The following is a 23,618-nucleotide window of genomic DNA, read 5'->3' as shown; positions in this document are numbered from 1 at the left end:
CTAGAAGCCTCTATAGTAAGGTTCTCTGACAAGTAGGATCTGATGGTGTGGTTTTCATTAAGATCTCTTGACTTTTTGCTGGTGTTTCCCCCCTTTTTCGAAAATTAGGCAAGCTTTCTCAAGCTCATAGCCGTTGATAGGCAACATTAAAATTAATGAATTTTATATTCTTAGATCCAGCATAAAAATTCAATTCTTCTGATGTGTCCAATGTTATCGAAATTCTATTTGTAACGTTACGATTATTATTGGGCCGAGTCGCTCCTTACTTACACCTCCTTACCACAAACAGATTGACAAAACCTTCTTAATTATTTCCGTCAGACCTCACCAAGTTGTATTTATACTAAAACTAACGTATCATCATAATTATCGAATAAGGAAACCATTTATTTTATTAGATAACAATCAAAAAATTGAATAAAATATAACGAATGGCACAAAATGTTTCCTTGTACTGAAAAAAAGTACTAAGCTCAGACGCGTGTCACTCTCCTGAAAAAGATAAAAATCTAGACCGATAAACTAAAACACTATGTCGATTAATATACAAAATGTTTCTTAATGGTAAGAGAGATAAAGCCCACAATAATAATATATTGTCATGCCCAAAATCAAATAGTACATCTCAAACTAGTTCCCAAAAATAGGCTTCAGGCTCTTTATTATTGTTTTTTCAAAGAATCATCTCTTTCTAGAAAAAGAAAGAAAAATCGAACTGCTTTCTCTCTCATAAGTCTATTTTTCTAGTCTTAGCTGCACAGGTATAGGATATGAAAAGACCAGTAAAAGGAAAAATTATGGCTAGAGGAGATTTATCTTTGGAGGATGCAATAGCAAAAATGATAATTTTCTTCTTTTAACTTTTCAGATTTATTCTTCAACTTCAAAGTTTTACTGCCTCTCTTTACAGTTCAGCCACAGAGAAATAGAGACTATTTCTCTAAACTCTTGTAATTGAAAAATGTTATCTTCTCTTTACTAGCTTAGCATTCCAATAGAAGAAGCAATAAGGTTGAATTTAACTTTTTGCCCATTTTTTCGGCTTAGCCACGGAGGCTTTTTCGGCTTAGCAATGAAGACAGGAGGAGCAATCACGTTTGACTTAACTTTTCCCTTGGCTTAAACACATGAGCATAAGAGAAGCAATCAGATTGAATTTAACTTTTCGCTCTTTTTCTGGCTTAAACCCATGAGCACATGAGAAGCAATCACGTTCAATTTAACCTTTCGCTCATTTTTTGGCTTAAACAAATGAGCAAAGGAGAGGCGATCAGGTTGGATTTAACTTTTCGCTTTTTTTTTGGCTTAAACCCATGAACACATGAGAAGCAATCGCGTTCAATTTAAACTTTCGCTCATTTTTTGGCTTAAAGACGCGATTACAGAAAAAAGGAATAAGTTTTTAACAGAGTGCGTTACTTGGCATCCCTTTCTGACATTTGCTCAAGGAGTATTGTTATTAACTAACAAAAATATGTACTAGCATCAGACAGAACAGATAGACAGAATTTACACAGTTTACCCCCCCCCCCCCCAAAAAAAAAGAAAAATTATCTTCGACAATTTCTTTTTTACAAAATCTGTAAAAAAAAATGTATCGATTTTTTTTCTTGCCTTGTATGAGAATACAATATATTAATGTTGTCGGAACTATCTAAATTACACATTTTGGGGGTTTTTCTTTTTTAAGCCCCATCCTTTTTTTGTTATTTTGCAGGCGAGTTTTGAGTTAAATTTAAAACTGGTTCCACAAAAACTTAAAAGCTTATTTCACTCCCCTAAGCAATCACAATAATATAACTTATACAACTTGGGTTTGTGGGGGGGAATGATAATATGACGATAGCAACAATTCAGCTGCGGTAATTCTGTGGCATAGTCAAGTCAGACGAATCAATCAATCCTGTCTCCTAAAATTTATCCTCCGAGGCCAAATTCAAGGTTTTCACTCCTGTAGTCATCCCTGAGGAAGATGAAAGGATAATTTCTGATCCTAAAAAAATTATAATAGTACATTTGAAATTCTTATTTCATTTATTTTTAATGTATCGATTTTTGGGGGGTTTCTTTTTTAAGCTTCATCCTTTTTTGTTTTACAGACGAGTTTTGAATTAATTTCAAAATGGTTCCTTAAAAACTTAAAAAGCTTATTTCACTCCCTTCAGCAATCACAATAATATGACTTATACAACTTGGGCTTGAGGGCGGGGGGAAATAAAGGCTTTAATTCTAGCACAAAGGAATTATTTTTCATCTTTCCAAGATTGCATTTATCAGAAAAAAAAAATACCTGTAAACAACAGCAATGTTAATTTTTAGATTTCCAAAAAAGAACTTTGAGAGCTAAAAAAAACGGAAACAAACCTATGGAACAACTCTTATAGCATAATTATAGGGATTATGTTACTACTCTATAGAATTTGAACCATCTACAAAAATTTAAACACAAACAATTGAAAGGTGTAATCAAATAACCTGTGGCAGCTATTATCTAGTTAATATTTGTGTTCAAAAACACAATTTTTATCTACTTATTTATGAAGATTTAGTGTTAGCCCCTCTGCCCCTAGTTTGAATTAGGTTGTATCAGTGCTAAGCCCTGACACATTCTTACTTTTGACACTGAAAAATGTTTAAAACTATGATTATAGAGGATCCAATAAAAAAGGACATTATTTTCAGTAATTATTTCGAATATCCATTAAATAGAACTCTTAGAAATAAACACAGTATATACTATTAATAATGAACGTGATAAACACACAAAAAAACATCAATGGCCTCCCAGGTCCACTATATTCAACTGAGCTATATGCCACGTCTCTATCCACTTTATTTTTTAGCCGAGGAAGAAGGCTAGTTCTACCCTTAATAAGCTCATTATTACTTAACTGCATATAATCACTTTGCGCTACTTTCGCCACAAGTGTGAACATAGCATCATTAGTTGTTGACACATCAAAAACACAGGCATCAAGAAAGACATCTGTAACATTATAGTCTCTACATGCTGCAAATGCAGCTTCACGAGGTAATCTAAACACTTCATTCCTCCTCTGATCTAACCTCTGAGAGGTAGGACAACCCTGGGAGCAGAGGTATAAACCTTCAACTCCAGTTTCTAACAAGTCACTTGGCATACTTATAGCTATTGAAAGATGTCGGCCGATTTGTCGGATGTAGACAACAATGGCTAAGTGACGAGCAGTTATTTCAACGAAACGACCAGGATCATGCTCAACGACTTTGATTATTTCGCCTTCGCCTGCTGCATCAGAGCCATCTATGAACATGTTAGGCAAATAATCAATGCTTGCTTCATATGTCCTCTCAGGACTACAATCCGACGTCGATTTTAATATCACTGTAACCTGGAAAAGAGAAGATGCAATTACAAGCGTATATATGAGTGATTTTTTCTTCCCTGCACTCCCGGCCATATTGCCCTGATGTAGATAAAGTATATTATGATTTTTTGCTTAAGACTGTTTCAAATGTGTTATCGAATTGCTACATAAATCTATTCATCTACCTAATAGTGAATAATAAAAAATGCACATTGTAAGAGTACAAATTATGAAAAACATTTAAGTGTCCTTTTTAATGCAATCTCTTCTTTTAATTGAACAACAAAGCAAAATTTTTAAAGACATGATGTTTAAGTTAAAAGTTTATTGGCGCTATTCAATCTGTTTTATCCTTATTAGAAATGTCTTGACAAGGTATATTTGTTTTTCCTCCCCTCCTTAGAGAATAAAACCTGTCCCCCTCCCTCTACTAAGATTTGGATTTAAATTACTCTGGGAAGTGATATTTAGCTTTAAGTTCTGAATCTCATAGAGATTCTGACTTTAAACATATCTTTACAGTCTCATCAACAACCTCCTTTGCTGTATATACTTTTTATACATCCTTTGCTGCAATGTTCGAAAAAATTAAGTGGTGTCCTTATTTTTTAAAAAATTTTATTTAAACACTAATTTATTTTATTTAAAAATTAAGATGTCCTTATTTATTTAAAAATTAAGTGGTAAAAAAAATTAAGGCAATGTTTGAAAAAAGAAGAAGAAAAAGATTAGTGGTATCCATTGATTTGTTATTATCCTTATTATGTCGACTTAGTACAACTCTACAACTTACTACAATCAAGCGTCAATTTCCATGTCCTATGATAGAAATTTTAATAATTTTAATTTTAAAAAATTAAAAAAATTTTAATAATAGAAAATTTTAATAGTAGAAAAAGTGCAATTGTTGTGATTTCCTCAATTTATATTGCGATTTCCTTAGACACAGACTAGTTAAGACATAAAGTAAAAATTCTAAGGATTGCCAAGGATCAACATATGAGATAAAGTCAAGCCAATAGAAACAATAACAATTTATTTAAACCTTTACATGCACAAGAGGATAAGAGGAGCAATAAAAAAGGAAAAGAAATAATATCTACCACATAGCTACTTGTTAGAGTACCTACAGCGAGGAACGCTATCCAGAAGTAACAAAGCAGTTCATGCACTGTGTCATGGGAACTGTTCTCCAAGAAAAAGTCACCCAAAGAAAACCTTACCCTAGTTACTTTCAAAGAAGATATGATACATTTAAATTAAGAAGGTTATTAAGGCTACAAAATTAAGAAGCTATTATATTAAAGAACAAAACAAAATGGCAGTGCTTGACAGGACTATGGCCAATTTCTAGTAACTCGACAAGTCAATTTAGCTTAAATCTAGGAATCAAAAGGACCATAAATCTCGGTCATCATCTCTGCTAAGAAAACAGAGCCTTAAATTTAAACATTTTTGGTAACTTTAAACTTAACAGCACTCGGGAATGAGATATGGATCCCATCTTTCATGAATTTATGATCTGATAGCAAAGGTGAATTGAAAAAAAAATACAAGAGAACGTTTATATCCTCTCAAAAGCGTTTATATCCCTGGAGAAAGAGTGTCCTAACAATAGGTAAAAAAGTTGGAACTATTCTGGTATTGTGAAATGGTTTTGGATCTCTGCTCTGCCATAAGGGTCTTCCTCCAACCCATTCACAGAAGGGAAATCCTGCTTGTGCAGCCTCATAGTAGCGTCACAATTGATCTTTTAGAGTTTTCCTAGTCAGAACCATGACTGCAAACAGTGCTGAAGTGACGTTGCAGAGTGGCATCTATCAGGGAAGTTATCATAGGCAGCACAATAGCGCTGCCTATGTAAAGAGCGATGTGGGCACAGTGTATTATTTATTCATTATTATTATTTTTTTTTTTAGACCAGGTCACTTCGTATTGAAGGAGTTGTTGTAGAAACTTCAAAAGGGGCTCAATTTCCACGAGGCTACAGCCTAGAAAACGACACAGTATAGAAATAGGTTTTCTAGAGATCAGGATGGGTTTAGAATTACATAAGGCCACCATTTTGCTATCGGTCCCAGGGACTTTTTGCTGACTGGTTCTAAGTCGGCTTCGAAACTGTAGACTTGAGAATGAGTATTTGTCAATGACCTGGACTTGTTGATTGTTTAAGGCTATTACAATTTCAATGGTTTAAATATTATGAAAAATCAACTTCGACGTTACAACGTTAAAAAAACAATTCTTTTGGTGACATTTTGACTGATAAATCTAGTAATTTAAACTGGACTTACTGAAGTTTCCATCTGCGAGGGTTAGAAAACACAAAATTAATTTTTTTCAGGCAGTAAGGATGTGTTACATATGCAGGGAATGGGACTCATGATTAATAACGAGACTTCCAAGTCTTGCTAAAGTTGTGAAGATATTAATAATAAAATTGTTACTTGTATATTTATGACCAAAAACTGCAAGGTATCGGCCATAATAGTATAAGCCACTGCGGAACAAACTGATGGAGTCTAGATGTATTTTACATAAAGTAACAGGAACAAATAGATAGGATCACAGGTTGCAATTTTGATATTTTTATTTCAAGATTTTAATGCCCAGGCTAGCAACCACTGCTCCACAGGCTAGCAACCACTGCTCCACAGGCTAGCAACCATTGCTCCACAGTAGGAAGGGAGATTAGTTGCTATTTTGGTGTTGAATTAAAAGTCAATCAGAGTTAATAGCGACGAAGACCATGCTGCCTTTCCATAACAAACAAAATAGAAACAATAGGGAAAATCTTTTCAAGACAGTGGAAATCAATTCAGTGGATATTTCGGCCCTATGTCCAAGGGCCGTTTTCAGCACAATACAAGAAAGAAAAAAAGATACGAGAAGAAAAAACTTTTTAAAAACAGCCCTAGCATCCTTACTTCAATGAAGTTCAACCAGGACTCAGGCTCTAAAAGTTTTTTTTTTCTAAATATTATTAGTTTTAATTCTCACATTTTAATGTAAGTTGATAAATATATTTTTTCTTTCTTTCTTGTATTGTGCTGAAGACTACCCTTGAACATAGGGCCGGAATATACACTGAATTGATTTCCATTGTTTTGAAAAGATTTTCCCTATTGTTTCTACTTTGTGTTTGTTTGTCAATTAGAGTTGTGTCCTATCAGAGTTTATATGGATTATTTTCATGGACTTTGTTTTAAGGAATATGGCAAAGGCTATGGGAGAGCAAGGAATCAAATGGGCACAGCAATCCTTGACTTAGATCATACCCAGAGTCTTAGATAAAAATACTAGCCAAATGTGTGAATTTTTGTAGGTTTTAAAAGCTTAGAATGCAAGGATAAGTTTGAAAGTTACTGATTAGGGGACTAAGTTCCTTAGATCATGAATAAATGAAGCATAAGAGGTGATATTGGGTAACAAGAAGATTAATTAAGCGGGCAGCTTCACTTACTGAGTAGCCTTGATGGTGGTTCGAGGAAAGATGTAAAAGTGGAATAGTTAAAGCCCAGGGTGTTTCTTCACAGTAGAAAAAAGTTTGACAGAAAAGGAAGACCATCCTGTGAACCAAAGTCAACAGGTTGACTCTAGTTCGGCATTGTGGAGTGACATACACGAGAGGAAAATTTTCCGTTATAATGAAGATTTTCCATTATAATGGAAGAACCCAGCGTAATCAACATGTTAGACCCTCAACAGGTTGCCTCTAGTTCAGCAATGTGGAGTGACATGCGTGAGAGGTGTAGCATAAGTGAGAGATGGTAACAACGGCAATGAAGGGGGGGGGATTAAAGCCAAGTTTTTCTTCTCACTCAATTCGACTATCTGTCTTGGCTTTTTCTACAATTAGCCAAGACTTGATGCCCACAACTATTCCATTTTAATTCAAAAATCAACGGTCGGAACCCTCAATAGCTACAGTGACCAATTAATTGTTGCGGAACTTTAGACAATATGACTCGCGGAACATATGACTCGCAACTTTAGACAAGCTAGACTGAAAAAGCTGCAGAATTCCCATTTTTATCCTTTTTCTAGAAAATATGAAGTGCACGTGAAACAATATTGTATTTGCGAATTCTTCATGTGTTTTTTTTTTTTTTTTTTAATGAAGCAGGTCGTGTTAAGAGTTTAAAAAGGGTTATGGCATAAAATAAAGACTAGGGCACCCTGAGTCAGACCTAGAATATAGAGCTGAATTATATTTTCAGAAAACAAACCTACCTTCGAAATGGCAGAAGCTGGAGATCCTGGAACAAGTGGTTCATTTGTAACAGATACAGCCAAGTATTGATTATCTACTAAAGGCCAGGCCCCAATAGATGAACATGTTTGAAATCTCCTATCAAACGTAATTACATGGGGATCTCCAAACACAGAGCAAAACACAGTTTTATCACTCCCCTCCCAATGGCACACTTGTTCCACAGGGTTCAAATGGGCTGGCAGTATTGGCTCCAAGCTACGTGGCTCCTCTTCAATTACATTATCACATTCAAATTCACTCAACCATTGGTCAGTTAATGACTGCATTGTGTGGTACTGTAGGTCCCCTCGGCAGGCCCTTCCTGTTCCTTTTAAACACTTATGGTATGTTCTTAGAATACTGCAGTACTGAGGGGTTGGGCCACGTTGAATTTCGCCACCTTTGAGGTTTGTTTGATAAATATGAGTGCAAATTTCAAGGCGACGACAGTTTGCAACAACTAGGGTTAGAATTTGGCCTAGAACATAAATTAAATAAGAAAAAAAAATATTACCCCTTTGTATAAATAAAGGTTTAACTTAATAAAAGGAGTTAAAATATATAGCTGTTAAATTAAAACTCAAGAGGGATGAATGATGAATGATGACAGAGAGAGGAGTGTCACATAACGCTTACATACAAAAATTTCAATTTTGAGAAACGTATTCATTGAACTACGCATGAACACCCTTGTTTCTCACAAAAATTTATATTGACACCTGGTAACAAAAAGATCATATTTACAGCACGTGTTTTACAGAATGCATAAAAGTTTTCGTGTACTTTGAATAGTTAATTTGCTCTAGATAAAAAGAAGAGAGAAACCTAAGGAAAAATTTTATACCATTGAATGCATCCAAGGAATAAAACAATATTTCCGCTTTATTTCTAAATAATGAAACATGAACCGAGTTCTCAGACCCCTGACACATTAAATTCTTTTAAACTTTCTGACAGCTTCCATTTTTTTAGAAATTTAATTCACATTTTTTTAGAAATTCCATTTTTTTTTTAGAAATTTTTCAAATAGTATTTAAAAAAGTTTGTCTTCAAGACAATGGAAGATAAATAAATAGTAATAATATAAATAAGTAATAAATTGATACATTATATAATAAATACTGATATAAATAATAATAAATTAATGTATGTAAGTAAATATATAATATATAAAAAAGACCACACTGCCTTTCGATGACGAACAAATAAAAGCTCAAATAGCGACAAGTCCTTTTATTAGACAATGAAAACAAATACAAAAGCTCTGAATATCTCAATTATACAATCGTTATCAGCATTAAAAATAAAGTATCACAATTATACTAACGATATTTATATAGAACAAAATAATTAATTCCAGGTCAAGTATCTTGTTTCACTATCTAATAAAAAGACTTGCCCCTATTTGAACTTTTATCTGTTAATAACAGATAAATAATAAATGCATAAATTGTATAAATATGTGTATGCAGACAACTCTAACAAAAGACAGTGTTTATTTTGTGTCCATAATATGTGATAGAATGGCTAAACTATTAATCATAAATGAAAACAGGTCTAGTCTTGAAAGGGGAGGGGGGTTGATACCAGGAACCCTTCCAATGAAGGTAGGCCTATGAAGTTTCTTCGAACCAATCCTGGGAACCTGACCATCCCCTGTCTGCAGATACGCTCTTAACCACAAAAAGGAGAACAAGCTCTCTTTTAAGGACAAATATTCAATTCTTCAGATGATAGTGTTTGAAATTGTAATAGTCTAACAAGAAAACGTTAAAAAAAAAACTTACTTAGATAGATAGCAATTGTGAAAATCCTATAGTAGGACCGACCGGTCACCATACAGCTCCCCAGGCCTTTAATCATTGTCAAATTTCATGGTGCAAATGACATTTTCTTCTTCACTAATAACAGTCCTGGTACACAAAGCATCAATTACACTAAAATAAATAGAAATACGTTTAACATTCAAAAACAAATTTTAAATACTCATAAGCTTTTGAAACAATCACTTATGAAACGCATGGCATATAATGTAACGTACAATGAACAAATAATTATTCTGCTTGAACAAACAATTAAGGAAAGACAGAAAAATGTGTTTATGCTCGAAGTTCTGGTCAAACATGTGTATTCCAAAGAACTTTCTAAAAAAAAGTTTTCTTTAACTCTCCCAATTTGGTTTAAGGAAAAGAAAAAGCAAAATACTGGTGTTGACGGTGAAAAAAGTGGAAATTTCAAAAACTTATTGTTTTTATCTAAACATTTAATTTTTTATTAAATTTTTGTTACTGAAACATAATTTGAATCTGAAACATATCATCAAACAGTTCGTGGTAACGAACTGTAGTAAGGAGCGACCCGGCTCAATAGTAAACGAAACTCTAGAAAACGGAATTTTGATGCTAAAATATACATCAAAAGAATCATATTTTCATGCTGATTTTAAATATATAAGTTTCATCAAATTTAGTCTTTGTCATCAAAAGTTACGAGCCTGAAAAAATTTGCCTTATTTTAGAAAATAGGGGAAAACACCCCCTAAAAGTCACAGAATCTTAACGAAAATCACACCATCGCATTCGGCGTATTAGAAAACCCTATAGCAAAATTTTCAAGCTCCTATCTACAAAAATGTGGAATTTCGTATTTTTTGCCAGAAGACAAATCACGGGTGCGTGTTTATTTGTTTGTTTTTGTTTTTTCCCAGGGGTCATCGTATCGACCAAGTGGTCCTAGAATGTAGAGGGCTCATTCTAACGGAAATGAAAAATTATAGTGCCTTTTTTAAGTGACCAGAAAAATTGGAGGGCACCTACGCCCCCTCCCACGCTCATTGTTTCTCCAAAGTCAACAGATCAAAATTTTGAGATAGCCATTTTGTTCCGCATAGTCAAAAACCATAATAACTATGTGTTTGGGAATGACTTACTCCCCCACAGTCCCTGTGGGAGGGGCTGCAAGTTACTAACTTCAACCAGTGTTTACATATAATAATGGTTATTGGCAAGTGTACAGGCGTTTTCAGGGGATTTTTTTTTGGTTTTGGGGTGGGGATGAGGGGAGGGGGCTATGTGGGAGGATCTTTCCTTGGAGAAATATGTCATGAGGGAATAGAAATTCAATGAAAAGGGCGCAGAATTTTCTAAAATTACTATAAAAAAAACAATGAATAAATAAACATGGAAAAGTTTTTTCAATTGAAAGTAAAGAGTAGCATTGAAACTTAAAACGAACAGAGATTATTACTCATATGAGGGGTTCTAAAAATACTTTAGCATAAAGAGTGAGGTATTTAGGAGGAGATGAATACCTCGCTCTTTATGCTATAGTATTTTTAGTAATTTCAACTATTTATTCTGCGGCCTTTCTGATTCAGGGGTCATTCTTATAGAATTGGAACAAAACTTACGATTTAGTGTAAAGAACGAGGTATTAACGAGGGTACAAACCCCCTCATATACATAATAAAAATTAAAGAATATAAAAGTTTGTTGCGTAAGTTAATTCTTAAGTTACGTATATTTTTTACTAATAAAAAAATTCGTTAAAAATTAAAATTTATAGTTGCCTTTTTATGTAACCGAAAAAAATTGCATGGCAACTAGGCCTCCTTCCCCATCCCTTATTTCTCAAAATCGTCTGATCAAAACTAAGAGAAAGCCATTTAGCCAAAAAAGGAATTAATATGCAAATTTCATTTTAATAATTTATGTGTGGAGAGCCAAAATCAAACATGCATTAATTCAAAAACGTTCAGAAATTACATAAAAAAACTAGTTTTTTTAACTGAAAGTAAGGAGCGACATTAAAACTTAAAACGAACAGAAATTACTCCGTATATGAAATGGGTTGTCCCCTCCGCAATCCCTCGCTCTTTACGCTAAAGTTTGACTCTTTGCCACAATTCTGCTTTTTAAAACAATTAAAAGCTTTAGCGTAAAGAGCGAGGGATTGCGGAGGGGACAACCCATTTCATATACGGAGTAATTTCTGTTCGTTTTAAGTTTTAATGTCGCTCCTTACTTTCAGTTAAAAAAACTAGTTTTTTTTATGTAATTAAGTACAAGGGGCCTCAAAACTATTGTGAGATACCTACAAATGTGTATCTAACAGTTCGTGGTTACGAACTTTAAGTAAGGAACAATCCGACTCAATAGTAACCGAAACTCTAAAAAACAGAATTTTTATACCAAAAGATACATCAAACAATCGAATTTTTATGCTCATTTGCCAGAAGAACCATCATAGATGCGTGTTTTTTTTCAGGAGTGATCATATCGACCCATTGGTCCTAGAATGTCGCAAGAGCACTCATTCGAAGAGAGATCAAAAGTTCTAGTGCGCTTTTTAGGTCATCAAAAAACTGGAGGGTACCTACGCCCCTCCCACACTCATTTTTTCCAAAAGTCACCCGATCAAAATTTTAAGATAGTTATTTTGTTCATCATAGTCGAAAAACCTAATAAATATTATTTGAGGATGACTTAACCCCCACAGTCTCCTGGGGAAGGGCTGCATGTTATGAACTTTGCCCATTGTTTACATATAGTATCGGTTATTGGGAAGAATACAGACGTTTTCAGGGGGGATTTTCTTCGGGTGGGGAGGGGGTTACGTGGGAGGATCTTTCCATGGAGGAAGAGAATTTTCCAAGAAGGAGGCGCCGGACTTCCCAGCATTATTTAAAAAACGATCAGCAATTAGATTAAAAAAACAAGTTTTATCAACTAAAAGTAAGGACTAAAAGTAAAACAAACAGAAATTATTACGTATATGAGGGGATATGGCCTACTTATCAATACCTTGCTCTTTACGCTAAAGTTTTATTAGTACTTCCAAAAGAGCCATTTATTCTAATTAAAGAGCCTTTGTGATTTAGGGTCACACTTAAAGAATTGGAACAAAATTCAAACTTTAGCATAAAGACCGAGGTATTGACGGGGGAGCGAATCCCCTCATATATGTAATATTTTCTATTCGTTTTAATTTTTAATGATGTTCATTACTTTCAGTTGAGAAAACTTGTTTTTTATTTAATAGTAAAAAAGAAACTATAAATAATTTGCTACCTTTCTATCGAAGAACGGTCTTTTGACTAATTCGGATATGTCTCTAAATCGAATGTGAGAAGGTAAGGTAAAGAATACGGCATTGGAATTTACAGTCCCTACCAGCGGTCCTGACCTCCGTTCCATAGCCCTTCAGCCAGGAAGTGCAATAGGGAGTTGGGGGCCCACCAGCCTAAGCTTTTGCACACCCTTTCTGTTTACCTTCCCCAGATTTCTCCAGGTAGCCATTTACAGCTGGCCCAATTCCGGCTTAGCTTACAAAATCACGCCACTGACCCGCGTTCCAAACCAAATAACGAGCGACATCAGGACTCGAACCCCTGTCCTCATGGACAAAGGACTCGTTTGCTTCAAATTGCATTCGCAGCTGAAGCAGCTACGATAAAAGTCCCCTCCTACCATGCCCCTTTCGTGATCTTCCTTTTTCAGAGGTTTATATGCGCTAAGTTTCAGCCCAATTATTCTACCCATTTAGGAATCCTATATAGATAGAAAAGAAGATAAGCCAGACTCTCGCTGGGTTTAGCCAATTCTTACAGTCTAAAATTTAGCCTGACTCTGGGTTAACATCAAAATCTGACCAAATTTATATTTTTAGAATCTGGTATCCGTTTCACTATTCTATTTCTATATAAACACACATATATATATACAGACAAAAAGACTCTTTTGCAGTACCATATAAAAGAATCTGTAAAACTTATAGGCTAGTATATATATATATATATATATATATATATATATATATATATATATATATATATATATATATATATATATATATATATATATATATATATATATATATATATATATATATATATATATATATATATATATATATATATATATATATATGTGTGTGTGTGTGTGTGTGTGTGTGTGTGTGTCTGTGTGTGAATAATTTGGGTGTAATTATAAGATCTTATTATTTTAATGTATAATCTTTGAGCTAGACCTACTATTTTCTTTTTGTCTCAGTAACGAGAAGTCCATATTTCCTATGAAGTAAAAACCCTTCTGCATATATAACGACAGCATTAATACCCACTAAGGGAAACGTTTATTACTGTGAGACAATTTTTCGAAGAAAAAAGGAATGAGGCACACCCTTTGCCTGAATCACGGCAGCATATACATAAGACTGGGATACATGTTAGTCACTTAAAGTCAAGGCCGTATCCAGGAGGGGGGGGAGGGTAAGTGGCTTCACCCCCCCCCCCAAAAAAAAAAGTCCGAATCATGAAAACGTAACAAAAGTGGGCACTTACGTGTTATAGCGACCACGCCAAAGAAGTGAAGTTAGGTTAATCCTAATGAAATATACCGAAATATGATCAAAATATAACACTTTAGTAACAAATTATGGAAAATACAACGAATAATTATGGAAAACAGGCCACACAGAACGCATTATATTAAATACCAAACCTAACCTAACCACCTCTGTATATTAAATATTTAGTTAAAATACACCTGCATACTATTTTATCTCGCTCAGGCTTAGCTGATTATCTCCAAGTGGACACAGAAAACCGTTTCATTACAGATCAAAAACACAGTTTGGTCGCTATAAGTACCCAAAATTACTTATAATCAAACTTTTGACGCGTTTTGAAGTTTTTTAAGCCCCTCTCCCACAAAATCCTGGATACGCACTTACTTCAAGTTTCAAAAACCTGAATTTTGGAAACAAACATTTTTTCCTTACAGATGTCGCAAGACGGACACACAAACAGGGGATAGGGAGCCAAGGTTCGTGCCCCACCCCTCGAAAATCACAAACTTTTTATGGTTTTACCCAAAATTTCTCATACTCTCCACTTTGTCCATACACTCTTAAGCTAACTCCTACCCTCTAAACAAATTCATTTGTAAAGACCGTAAAGCATAATCATTTTGCTCTGAGCAAAAAAATGCGTTTTATATTTAAAAAAAAAAGAAAAAAAGATAAAGGTCTAGAATAGCGACTATTCTAATTTATGTTCATTTTTACGGTTGAATAAAATTCTTATATTATGTGAATATAAGGATATAGTTAGATATGGTCGTAGGATATGATTTTATTTTAATATCAAAATTAAAACATGTAAAAAACACTAAATGTAAATTAAACTGCTTTAAGAAAAAAGAAAAGGTTAAGGTTAAGAAAAACATACCCCTCCCACCAACTATTGATTTTTTTATATTAAAAAAAAAAGAAGAAAAAAGGTCTAGAATAGCGGCTATTCAAAAGATGACATGCTCGAACATAACAGAGACACTTTTACATTGCTAATTTATGTTCATTTTTATGGTTCTGTTAGCATTTTTGGCAATTCATTCCCAGCCCTCCATAAAGATCTGATACGATTCATTGACACTTGGTGCATATTATACAGTAACTTCTTTTAGGGCTATATGAGACCATTAGAGGGGGATAGGGGAACAACTGTCAAAAACCCAAACAAAACCATAAGAATGAACATAAAATTAGCAATCTAATATGTCTCTCTTTTTGTTTTAGCATGCCTCCTTCCGAATAGCCGCTATTCTAGACCTTTACCAAAAAAGGGTTGAAGAGCGATACTACCCTTTTTGCAATCTTCATTTGTGTACTGCAAGTAAGGAGCGACCCGGCTCAATAGTAACCGAAACTCTAAACAACGAAATTTTGATACAAATAGATACTTCAAAAGAACTGAATTTTTATGCTGACTTTAAATATATAAGTTTCATTAAGTTTAGTGTTCCCATCAAAAGTTACGAGCCTGGGAAAATTTGCCTTATTTTCAAAAAGGGGGAAACACCCCCTAAAAGTCATGTAATCTTAATTAAATCAAACCATCAGATTCAGCGTCTCAGAGAACCCTAATGAAGAGGTTTCAAGCTCCTATCTGCAAAAATGTGGAATTTTGTATTCTGTGCCAGAAGAAAGATCACGAATGCGTGTTTATTTATTATTATTTTTTTTTTTTTATTTCAGGGGCAATCGTATCGACCCAATAGTCCTAGAATGTCACGAGAAAGCTCATTCGAACGAAAATTAAAAGGTCTAGCGCTCTTTTTAAGTGACCAAAAAATTGTAGGGGACCAGACCCCCTCCCACGCTCATTTTCCCCCAAATTCACCGGATCAAAATTCTGAGATAGCCATTTTGTTCATTATAGTCGAAAGATCTAAAAACTATGTCTCTGAGGACGACTTAAACCCCAACAGTCCCCAGGGGAAGGGAACAACCCTTTACCAAAAAAGGATTGAAGAGCGATACTACCCTTTTCGCTATATTCATTTTTGTTATTATTTTATGATGGAATGTCAGTGAGATACTATTTTCAGTCACGGATTCCTTGCTGAGCCTTATTAATTGCAAAATTCCACTAAGGTAGCTTTTGACAAATTGATGCTAATATCAATCAGGATTATCAATCAGGATTTAAAGCAGAGAATGATTGATGGAACCTGCAATGAACTTTTTATAGTTCCCAATTCATATATTACCTTTCTGTAGTCGGCAGCCTCGAGTTTAAAGTAAAAATTAAACACGTGAGCAAAAATAGGAAGCAGATGTACAAACGTTGAAGGACAGGAGCATTTAAACTAAAAGCATACAACAGTTAATTACGACTTTCTTTTTGTAATTTCGCATTTCTATCTTGGATTCATTTTTCTGAATTTCGAATTTACCATCCGATTCAATTAAAATGATGATAGTATTTTCTCGGGTGTTAGTTTTTGTGTATGTGCGCGATTTTACCTTGCAAAGACCGTGAAAACATTAAAAACAAGTAATTTTTGGTCCAATATAACATGATTCAGGCTAGTCAATAGGTGTGATAATTCACGTAAATATAGGGGAGGGGAGACAAAACTTATTTTCAAAATTTAGGGAAAATTTTCTTCTTTTTTTTCGATTTCTCCCCAATAAAAAAAAAAATGTTTCTAAATGAAAATACGAAACAATCGCGCCTTTCAATAGAAAACACCTTCAAAAAGTATTTTTCATAAAAAAAAAAAATCAAAGGTAGGGTACAATTGTTCCAATCAGCCCCTATTCTATTACAGTCCAAAACTGCTCTCTACCTTTCATAGTCGCTATGGTGTTACCACATTCCCCATGTTTTAAAATCAACAGTCTCTGGTTTCCCAAGGAAAAACTTAGGGACAGCTCTCTCCTTATGGATAACTACGCACTTAGTCAATACTACACTCAAGTCCAAAGGACTATCCATTTTCAAACACCGTACGTACACGTAGCACGCACCACGATTGCTGTGTCAACCGTGAAGTGTGCCTATGGCGGTGCAATATGCAGAATGTCTGGGAACAAACGGATAATCTCTAACATAAGTCAAAGGAACTAAAATTCAGCTTTCAATTTTATTTCATGTGAAGCGTAATTGTAAATTGGCATGGCTGTACGTTCAGTAGCAAAATGCACCACCATATAACAGGATTCCATTGGAAACTGAGATTTCTTAGTAGAATTTATGCATTTCAGGATACCAATCACAGCTATATGAAAGTAATTAATGGTAATTCGGTGAATTTAAATTTGTTATCTTTGATAGTATCTAATCAAGCATCGACATCCAATCTTACAAATATTCAACTTTCTTTTTATGCTAAATTGTTTCGTTTTTTTTTTTTGTTACAAAAATTAATTGTCTTTGTTCTTTTGTTTGGTTGGTCCCCTTATAAATTCTGTGAGTTTTAGTTATTTTTAACCTTTTTAACATGCGTATATATATATATATATATATATATATATATATATATATATATATATATATATATATATATATATATATATATATATATATATATATATATATATATATATATATATATATATATATATATATATATATATATATATATATATATATATATATATATATATATATATATATATATATATATATATATATATATATATATATATATACATATATATATATATATATATATATATATATATATATATATATATATATATATATATATATATATATATATATATATATATATAGTGAAAACAGAAATCACCAATGCAGCAGCACAAACACATAAAAAAAGGACGACAGAAGGAGAAAAGGAAGACTGTTTTCCTACATTAGTAATTAATATAGATCATTACTTGAATGAGGCCTTAACCCTACTCATCCATACAACTACATAGGTCAAACAGCATAGCCATACACAATCAACCATAAAGAATAATCCATGGACAGGCAGTCGTGTCGTAAGTAAGTATAAGTCGTCATTTACCAAATATTAAAAACAGTAAAAAAAAGACAAATAATTCAGAGGCAACAACCCAACACAAGGACTCATCAGGAGAATACACTTGCCTATAGGGTTTCGGCACTTTAAATTCCCTATCCAGGCAAGTGGCGTGCATACCATAAATTCCCTATGGTATCCCCGTGCTAGGTATCACCCCCAAAATACATGCCTATGAAAAAAACAAATGTAGAACAACCGAGTAACATCAAAACTAGCTTATCATACCTTGGTTCTGGCCCTCGTGCATTTATGTTGGGGAGGGGTGGGACCTCCCCACCCCGAAATCTTATCATTATTTTTATTTTCCCATAATGTTCTTATAATTCTCATAGAATAATGGATTTGCAGGATTTGTCCCCCCGAAACAAATTCATGCGTACGTGCCTGCTTGCGGTAGCCATTTTCGGAGGTAAGTCTATCTTGTACTTTCTAAAAATCACCCAGCTTTATCATTCTTTCCCTGATTAGCAAGCTGTCAAATGACATAGGAGTTTTCCATTGTCGAAAGACTGAGCTTTTTAAAATTATATTAAAAAGACTTTCTTATGTTTCAACCATTAAAGCATGACTAGAAAAATACCATTAGTATATCAACTGTTTACACTATCATTCTGAAATGCTATGGAATACTTTATTTAAGACAGAGTCAGACTGAACTGAAAGGCTTCAGTTCAAAATGTGCATAAAAATGATCATCGGAGTATTATTTAAAGTAGGCCAATCATTTACATACGTTTCACAATTCTCAACAAAATTGCCCAAAAGTTTCGCATCGCACAAATATGAACCCCCGTCCTCTTCTAAAACCTTTTATACTTCCTAACTGCTGAAAAACAAAACTAAGGCCATCCAGGGGCACAATTTGCTATAGGACAGTGGGGCAACTCCCCAGATCCCCCCAGCTGAAATTTAGGGTCTTCAAAAATCTTGTCGAAACTAAGATAGGCCTACATAATTCAAGCAACCACAGAAACATCAGTTTTCTTAAGTAGACCTTTGCTTTTATGGTACTGTATTGGCTCATTTTCCACTTGACTTGGGAAAATCCACTCCTTCTTTCTTCCCCCTCCAAAAACAAATTGACAAAATTAAGCCCCTTAAAACGACCCATTTTGAAATCTGCTAATAAAAAACCAAATAACATTTTTAATACCTTCAGACATGCAAAATATTTCTCACCAGATTCACACAGGTTCACCTACACCACACAACTAAACCCTCAACCCCGCTAATGAATAGCAACAACCCAAATCACACCTAGAAGAAAGGTTGTACAGGTAATTCATCTCAAGTGAGGGATTCCGTATTCTTTCCCGTCTTGCACCTGACAATTTCAGCAGGGGTCCCTATTGTATGATTCCCAGTACGGCTCGGACCGTCATCGTTAAATAGGTTTTACAATTATTTACGACCCTTAATCCAGTGAACAGGCATTGAATCATGAATTTAACACCAAAAGGAAGGGGACGCCATTATACAGTGTAGAATGGAATTTTTGCAAGCGAGACGCATAATAAGAAAACGAGACACCTGGACAACCGAAAACTTGACTTGGATTTTTCTTTTCCTATTCCTTTATGCAATATTTTAATTTCAAACAGCCTTGTTAAGCCCCTTCTAGACATGCATTTACCATCCTTTTTTTAGGGAAAATTGGAATTTTAACATAATATTACAAAGTACAAACTTCACTATGCAACAAATTTAGCTCGGGAATTGAAAAATTTATTCTATTGGTAAATTAAATAAAAACAAGACACCTTTTCAGCTGAAAGTAAGGAGCAACATTGAACTCAAAACAAAAAGAAATTATTCCGCATATGAGGGGCGCTGCACCTTCCTCCAACGACGTTCATTTCGCTAACGTCTTCAAGTTCTTGAAAAATACTTCTCATTCAAATTCAACGGTCTATGTTTTTCAGCAATCTTTCTCAAAGGATTGTGAAAAAAAAATAATCAAACTTTAGCGTAAAGAACGAGGGCTGAGGAAGGTGTAGCCCCCTCATATGCATAAAAATCTCCTTTGTTTTGAGTTTTAACGTTGTTTCTTACTTTCATCGAAAAAAAAACGTTTTTTACTTGATTTCTGACCGTTTATCAATTCATGCCAGGAAATCCCCTTCCCTCCTACTGGATAACATTTCCCCTGGAAACTTTTATTAGGAAAATCCCATTCGCAGAAAATACCCCTCAAAAATTCGCATATTTCTCAATAACAAATACTATATTATGTTAACAATGGGCAAATTGCGTAACTTACAACCCTTTCCCCAGGGGACTATGGGGGATCATATCATCCCCAGAGGCATTGTTATTGGACCTATCAACTGTGCAGAATCAAATTGCTATCTCAAATTTTCATCTTATGCGTTTGGAAAACAAGGGGTGTAGGAGGGGGCCAGTTGCCCTCCAATCTTTTTCGTCACTTAGAAGGGGCACTAGAACTTTTTTTTATTTCCGACCAATTCAGGTCTCTCCCGATCTTCTAGAATCAATAGCTCGATACAATAATCACTGGAAAAAACAACTAAGAAACAACCAAAAAGGCCTAAACACGATCCGTTATCTTTCTTCTGACAAAAATGCAAAATTCCACATTTTTGTAGGAGCTTGAAACCTCTATAGTAGGGTTTTAATATGTATTGAATCTGATGGTGTGATTTTGATTAAGATCGCTGTACTTTTTGGGGATATCTCCTCCCTTTTTCGAAAATCGGCCAATTTTCTCCAGCTTATAACTTTTGATGGGTATTTTTACTTATAATAAGGAGACGAGTTGAGTCAATTGTCATCGCTTTCTCTTCTTTACGATTTTTCAGATGTGTTGAATCAAGTCACTCCTTACTTACTTACAGAACCACAATTTTTGCGATGTATACATTATATAGGCCTACGTTATTTACGCCTTTTATCATACACGTTATATTCAAAACTTCATTTACATAACAAATTATGAGTCCGCAAAAGGAATACACAACCAGGGAAAGCTAGTTAGGAGAATGCTAACTAGCCAAGCTAACCAAGTTATGAGAATGCAGAAGTTTTTGGGCTGCAAAATCTTTTTCAAGCTAACCCTATTTCTCTGCAATGCAAGCATTTTTTCATCAACGCTAGTTTTAAAGCAAAAATTATTTTTTATTTTTGGATAAAATTTTGTTATAATCTTATATCAAATTATGTTATATCTTATGTTATATCTATTATCTATTATATAAACCTATTATATCTTTATAAATCTTATAAATTATAAATAGTATTAATTATAAATTATAATTATATTTATATATATATATATATTATATATTATATATATATATATATATATATATATATATATATATATATATATATATATATATATATATATATATATATATATATATATATATATATATATATATATATATATATATATATATATATATATATAATTTACATATTATATTATATTATATAATTATAAATTTTATAATTAATAATTATACAATTATTAATTATAAATATTATAAATCTTATAAATTTTATCATATTTTATATAAAATTGTATTATATCTATTATTATATATGAATTATGTCATATCTATTATATAAAATTTTGTTATATCTTTCAGAAATAAATGCTAGCAACTAAAATGCTACTAATGCAAGCAACTAATGCTAAATTGAATGTTATTTTTCCAAACATACACAATTTGTATGGAATGATATGCAATCAGATTTTTTCTATTGCCTCTAACTTCTCATGGCATTTTTTAAAGTTGATATCTGAAGCATCATTACTAAGCAAAACATCAAACAACAGAAACAAAATAAAAAAAAATCAAGTGGCACCCACTTTCCACCACCTGGTGTACATCTCAGAACGCTGCATGTGCCACAGTGTTGCCACGCTACCTGGTTTGCGTGATTTCTGAGAGTAAGCTCCTCCTCAAAAAAAATATTGCACAAAAACTATTTACACATGTAAAAAAAAAAAAATTACCACAAATTTGAATTTCACTTTGGAATTTTGTCAACATTAAAACTTAATGAACAGAGATAATTCCGTATATGAGGAAGGCTGCCCCCTCTTCATGCTTAAGTTTTCAGTCCTTTTAAAAAAAGCTTCTAATTAAATGACCCTTGTGTTTCACGAGCCGTTCTCTGAAAATTGGGACAAAAGGTCAAACTTTAGTGCAAAAATTGAGGTATTGAGGAGAGGACAAACCCCCCCATACATAAATAGTTTCTATTTGTTTTGATGTTGTTCCTTAGTATCCAATGTGATATCCAATTGCTGAGCAATTGGATAAATGTGTTATTAAAAACAAAGGAAAACCATGAACTACAACATAGAAACTTTTTGCATATTATGAAGTAAGAAACTTGTTATTATAGTGTTTTAAGTCTAGGTTAAAATACCCATTAGTTGCAGAGTTATGATGATTTCGCAAATCATGCCCAGACCTAACCAAAATAAGATGTTGGGCACCAGCCCCTCAAACCCCCGGTTTCTTGCTGTTGAGTTTTATATATCAATAATTGTAAATTGATAGTAATTACCCTGCTTTTCAGTTTTTCTGCTTAAAAACTTACATATTGGATTGCAGTTCAAATTTTGGACCAAATTTTAATATATTGTCAAAATTTGTGTTGAATAAGTCCTTAATGAGCCAGCCAGCACTTGAGCCTAAAATATTCTACCAATCTCCTCCCGCAGGTCGAAGTTGCCAAGTTTCTTGGTGTCCACATAGACTCCTGCCTATCATTTGCAACACATGTGTCCTATATCAGAGCCATAATTTTGCGACAGGTAAGTATGATTAATGGTGTAAATTATTTTCTTCCTCTGGATATCCTTGTCACCCTTTATTATTCTTTTATTTACCCATATATCTCATACTGCGGATCTGTATGGGGCAATACTTATCCTTCAGTTACCAATAAATTAAAATCTGCCCAAAACCGTGCCGTCAAAGCAGTTTTTCGGTTGCCACGACTATATCCCACCAAGGACTTGTACTCCGATTTTGGTTTTATCCCTTTTGAACAAATCATCAAAAAATTAAATCTATCCCTTGAATACTCCGCTTACCATAAAAATCTTCCTCCCCACTTATTATCTTATTTTAATAGTAATAATTCTGAAGGCCACTGTCTCCGTTCATCCAACCGTTCCTTCATTGTCCCCAAGTGTATCTCTAGTTCTGCCCAGCGATCCCCAATTTATAAATCTATACTTCAATGGAATTTAATACCCTCCAGTATCGAGCTATCCACAAGTTTTCGCACGCTATATAACAACGTACTAAAATCTTGATATTATATTTCTCTAAATGTTTATTCAATTTGCTTTAATTACCCATGTTTTCTCTTTTCTTTTTCTTTCTCTTCTTCATTTTCAATTTTTTGTTGTTGTTTTGGTCCTTAACAAGTTCGCTTCTAGGATCTTTATTATTATTGTTGTTATGTATTTTTTTTAATAATAAATTGAATTGAATGAAATTTTTAAAACAGAATTTTGGGTGGACAAAAAAGGGTATTATATATTTGTTTGGATAGAAATTATGTGCGACTTTTGATCTTTCATGTGGTTGGAGCCATTGCAACCTCTACAATAATGAATCAAATTCCAGCACTCATGCCAAAAAGGCTGCTGCTGGTGCTAGACTGATTAAGAATACTCTTTCTGCTTGT

At 33.6% G+C, this 23,618-nt stretch overlaps 1 protein-coding gene across 2 annotated transcripts in view; it reads right to left on the bottom strand.

Moving 5' to 3' along the window:
* Positions 1 to 369: 369 nt before the first annotated feature.
* Positions 370 to 23,618, bottom strand: part of LOC136035542 (repulsive guidance molecule A-like) — a 53,989-nt gene continuing 30,740 nt past the window's right edge. For both annotated transcript variants that reach the window (XM_065717394.1, XM_065717393.1), the window contains exons 2-4: positions 9,393 to 9,542; positions 7,584 to 8,083; positions 370 to 3,374 (exon numbers count right to left, since the gene is read on the bottom strand). In XM_065717394.1, coding sequence (XP_065573466.1) covers positions 2,718 to 3,374; positions 7,584 to 8,083; positions 9,393 to 9,468 — 1,233 coding nt within the window. In that variant the 5' untranslated portion in view covers positions 9,469 to 9,542 and the 3' untranslated portion in view covers positions 370 to 2,717. The remainder of the gene's footprint in view (positions 3,375 to 7,583; positions 8,084 to 9,392; positions 9,543 to 23,618) is intronic.

Source organism: Artemia franciscana, chromosome 14 (assembly GCF_032884065.1).
Source record: "Artemia franciscana chromosome 14, ASM3288406v1, whole genome shotgun sequence".
Taxonomy (NCBI): domain Eukaryota; kingdom Metazoa; phylum Arthropoda; class Branchiopoda; order Anostraca; family Artemiidae; genus Artemia; species Artemia franciscana.
This window is presented reverse-complemented; position numbering and strand designations above follow the sequence as displayed.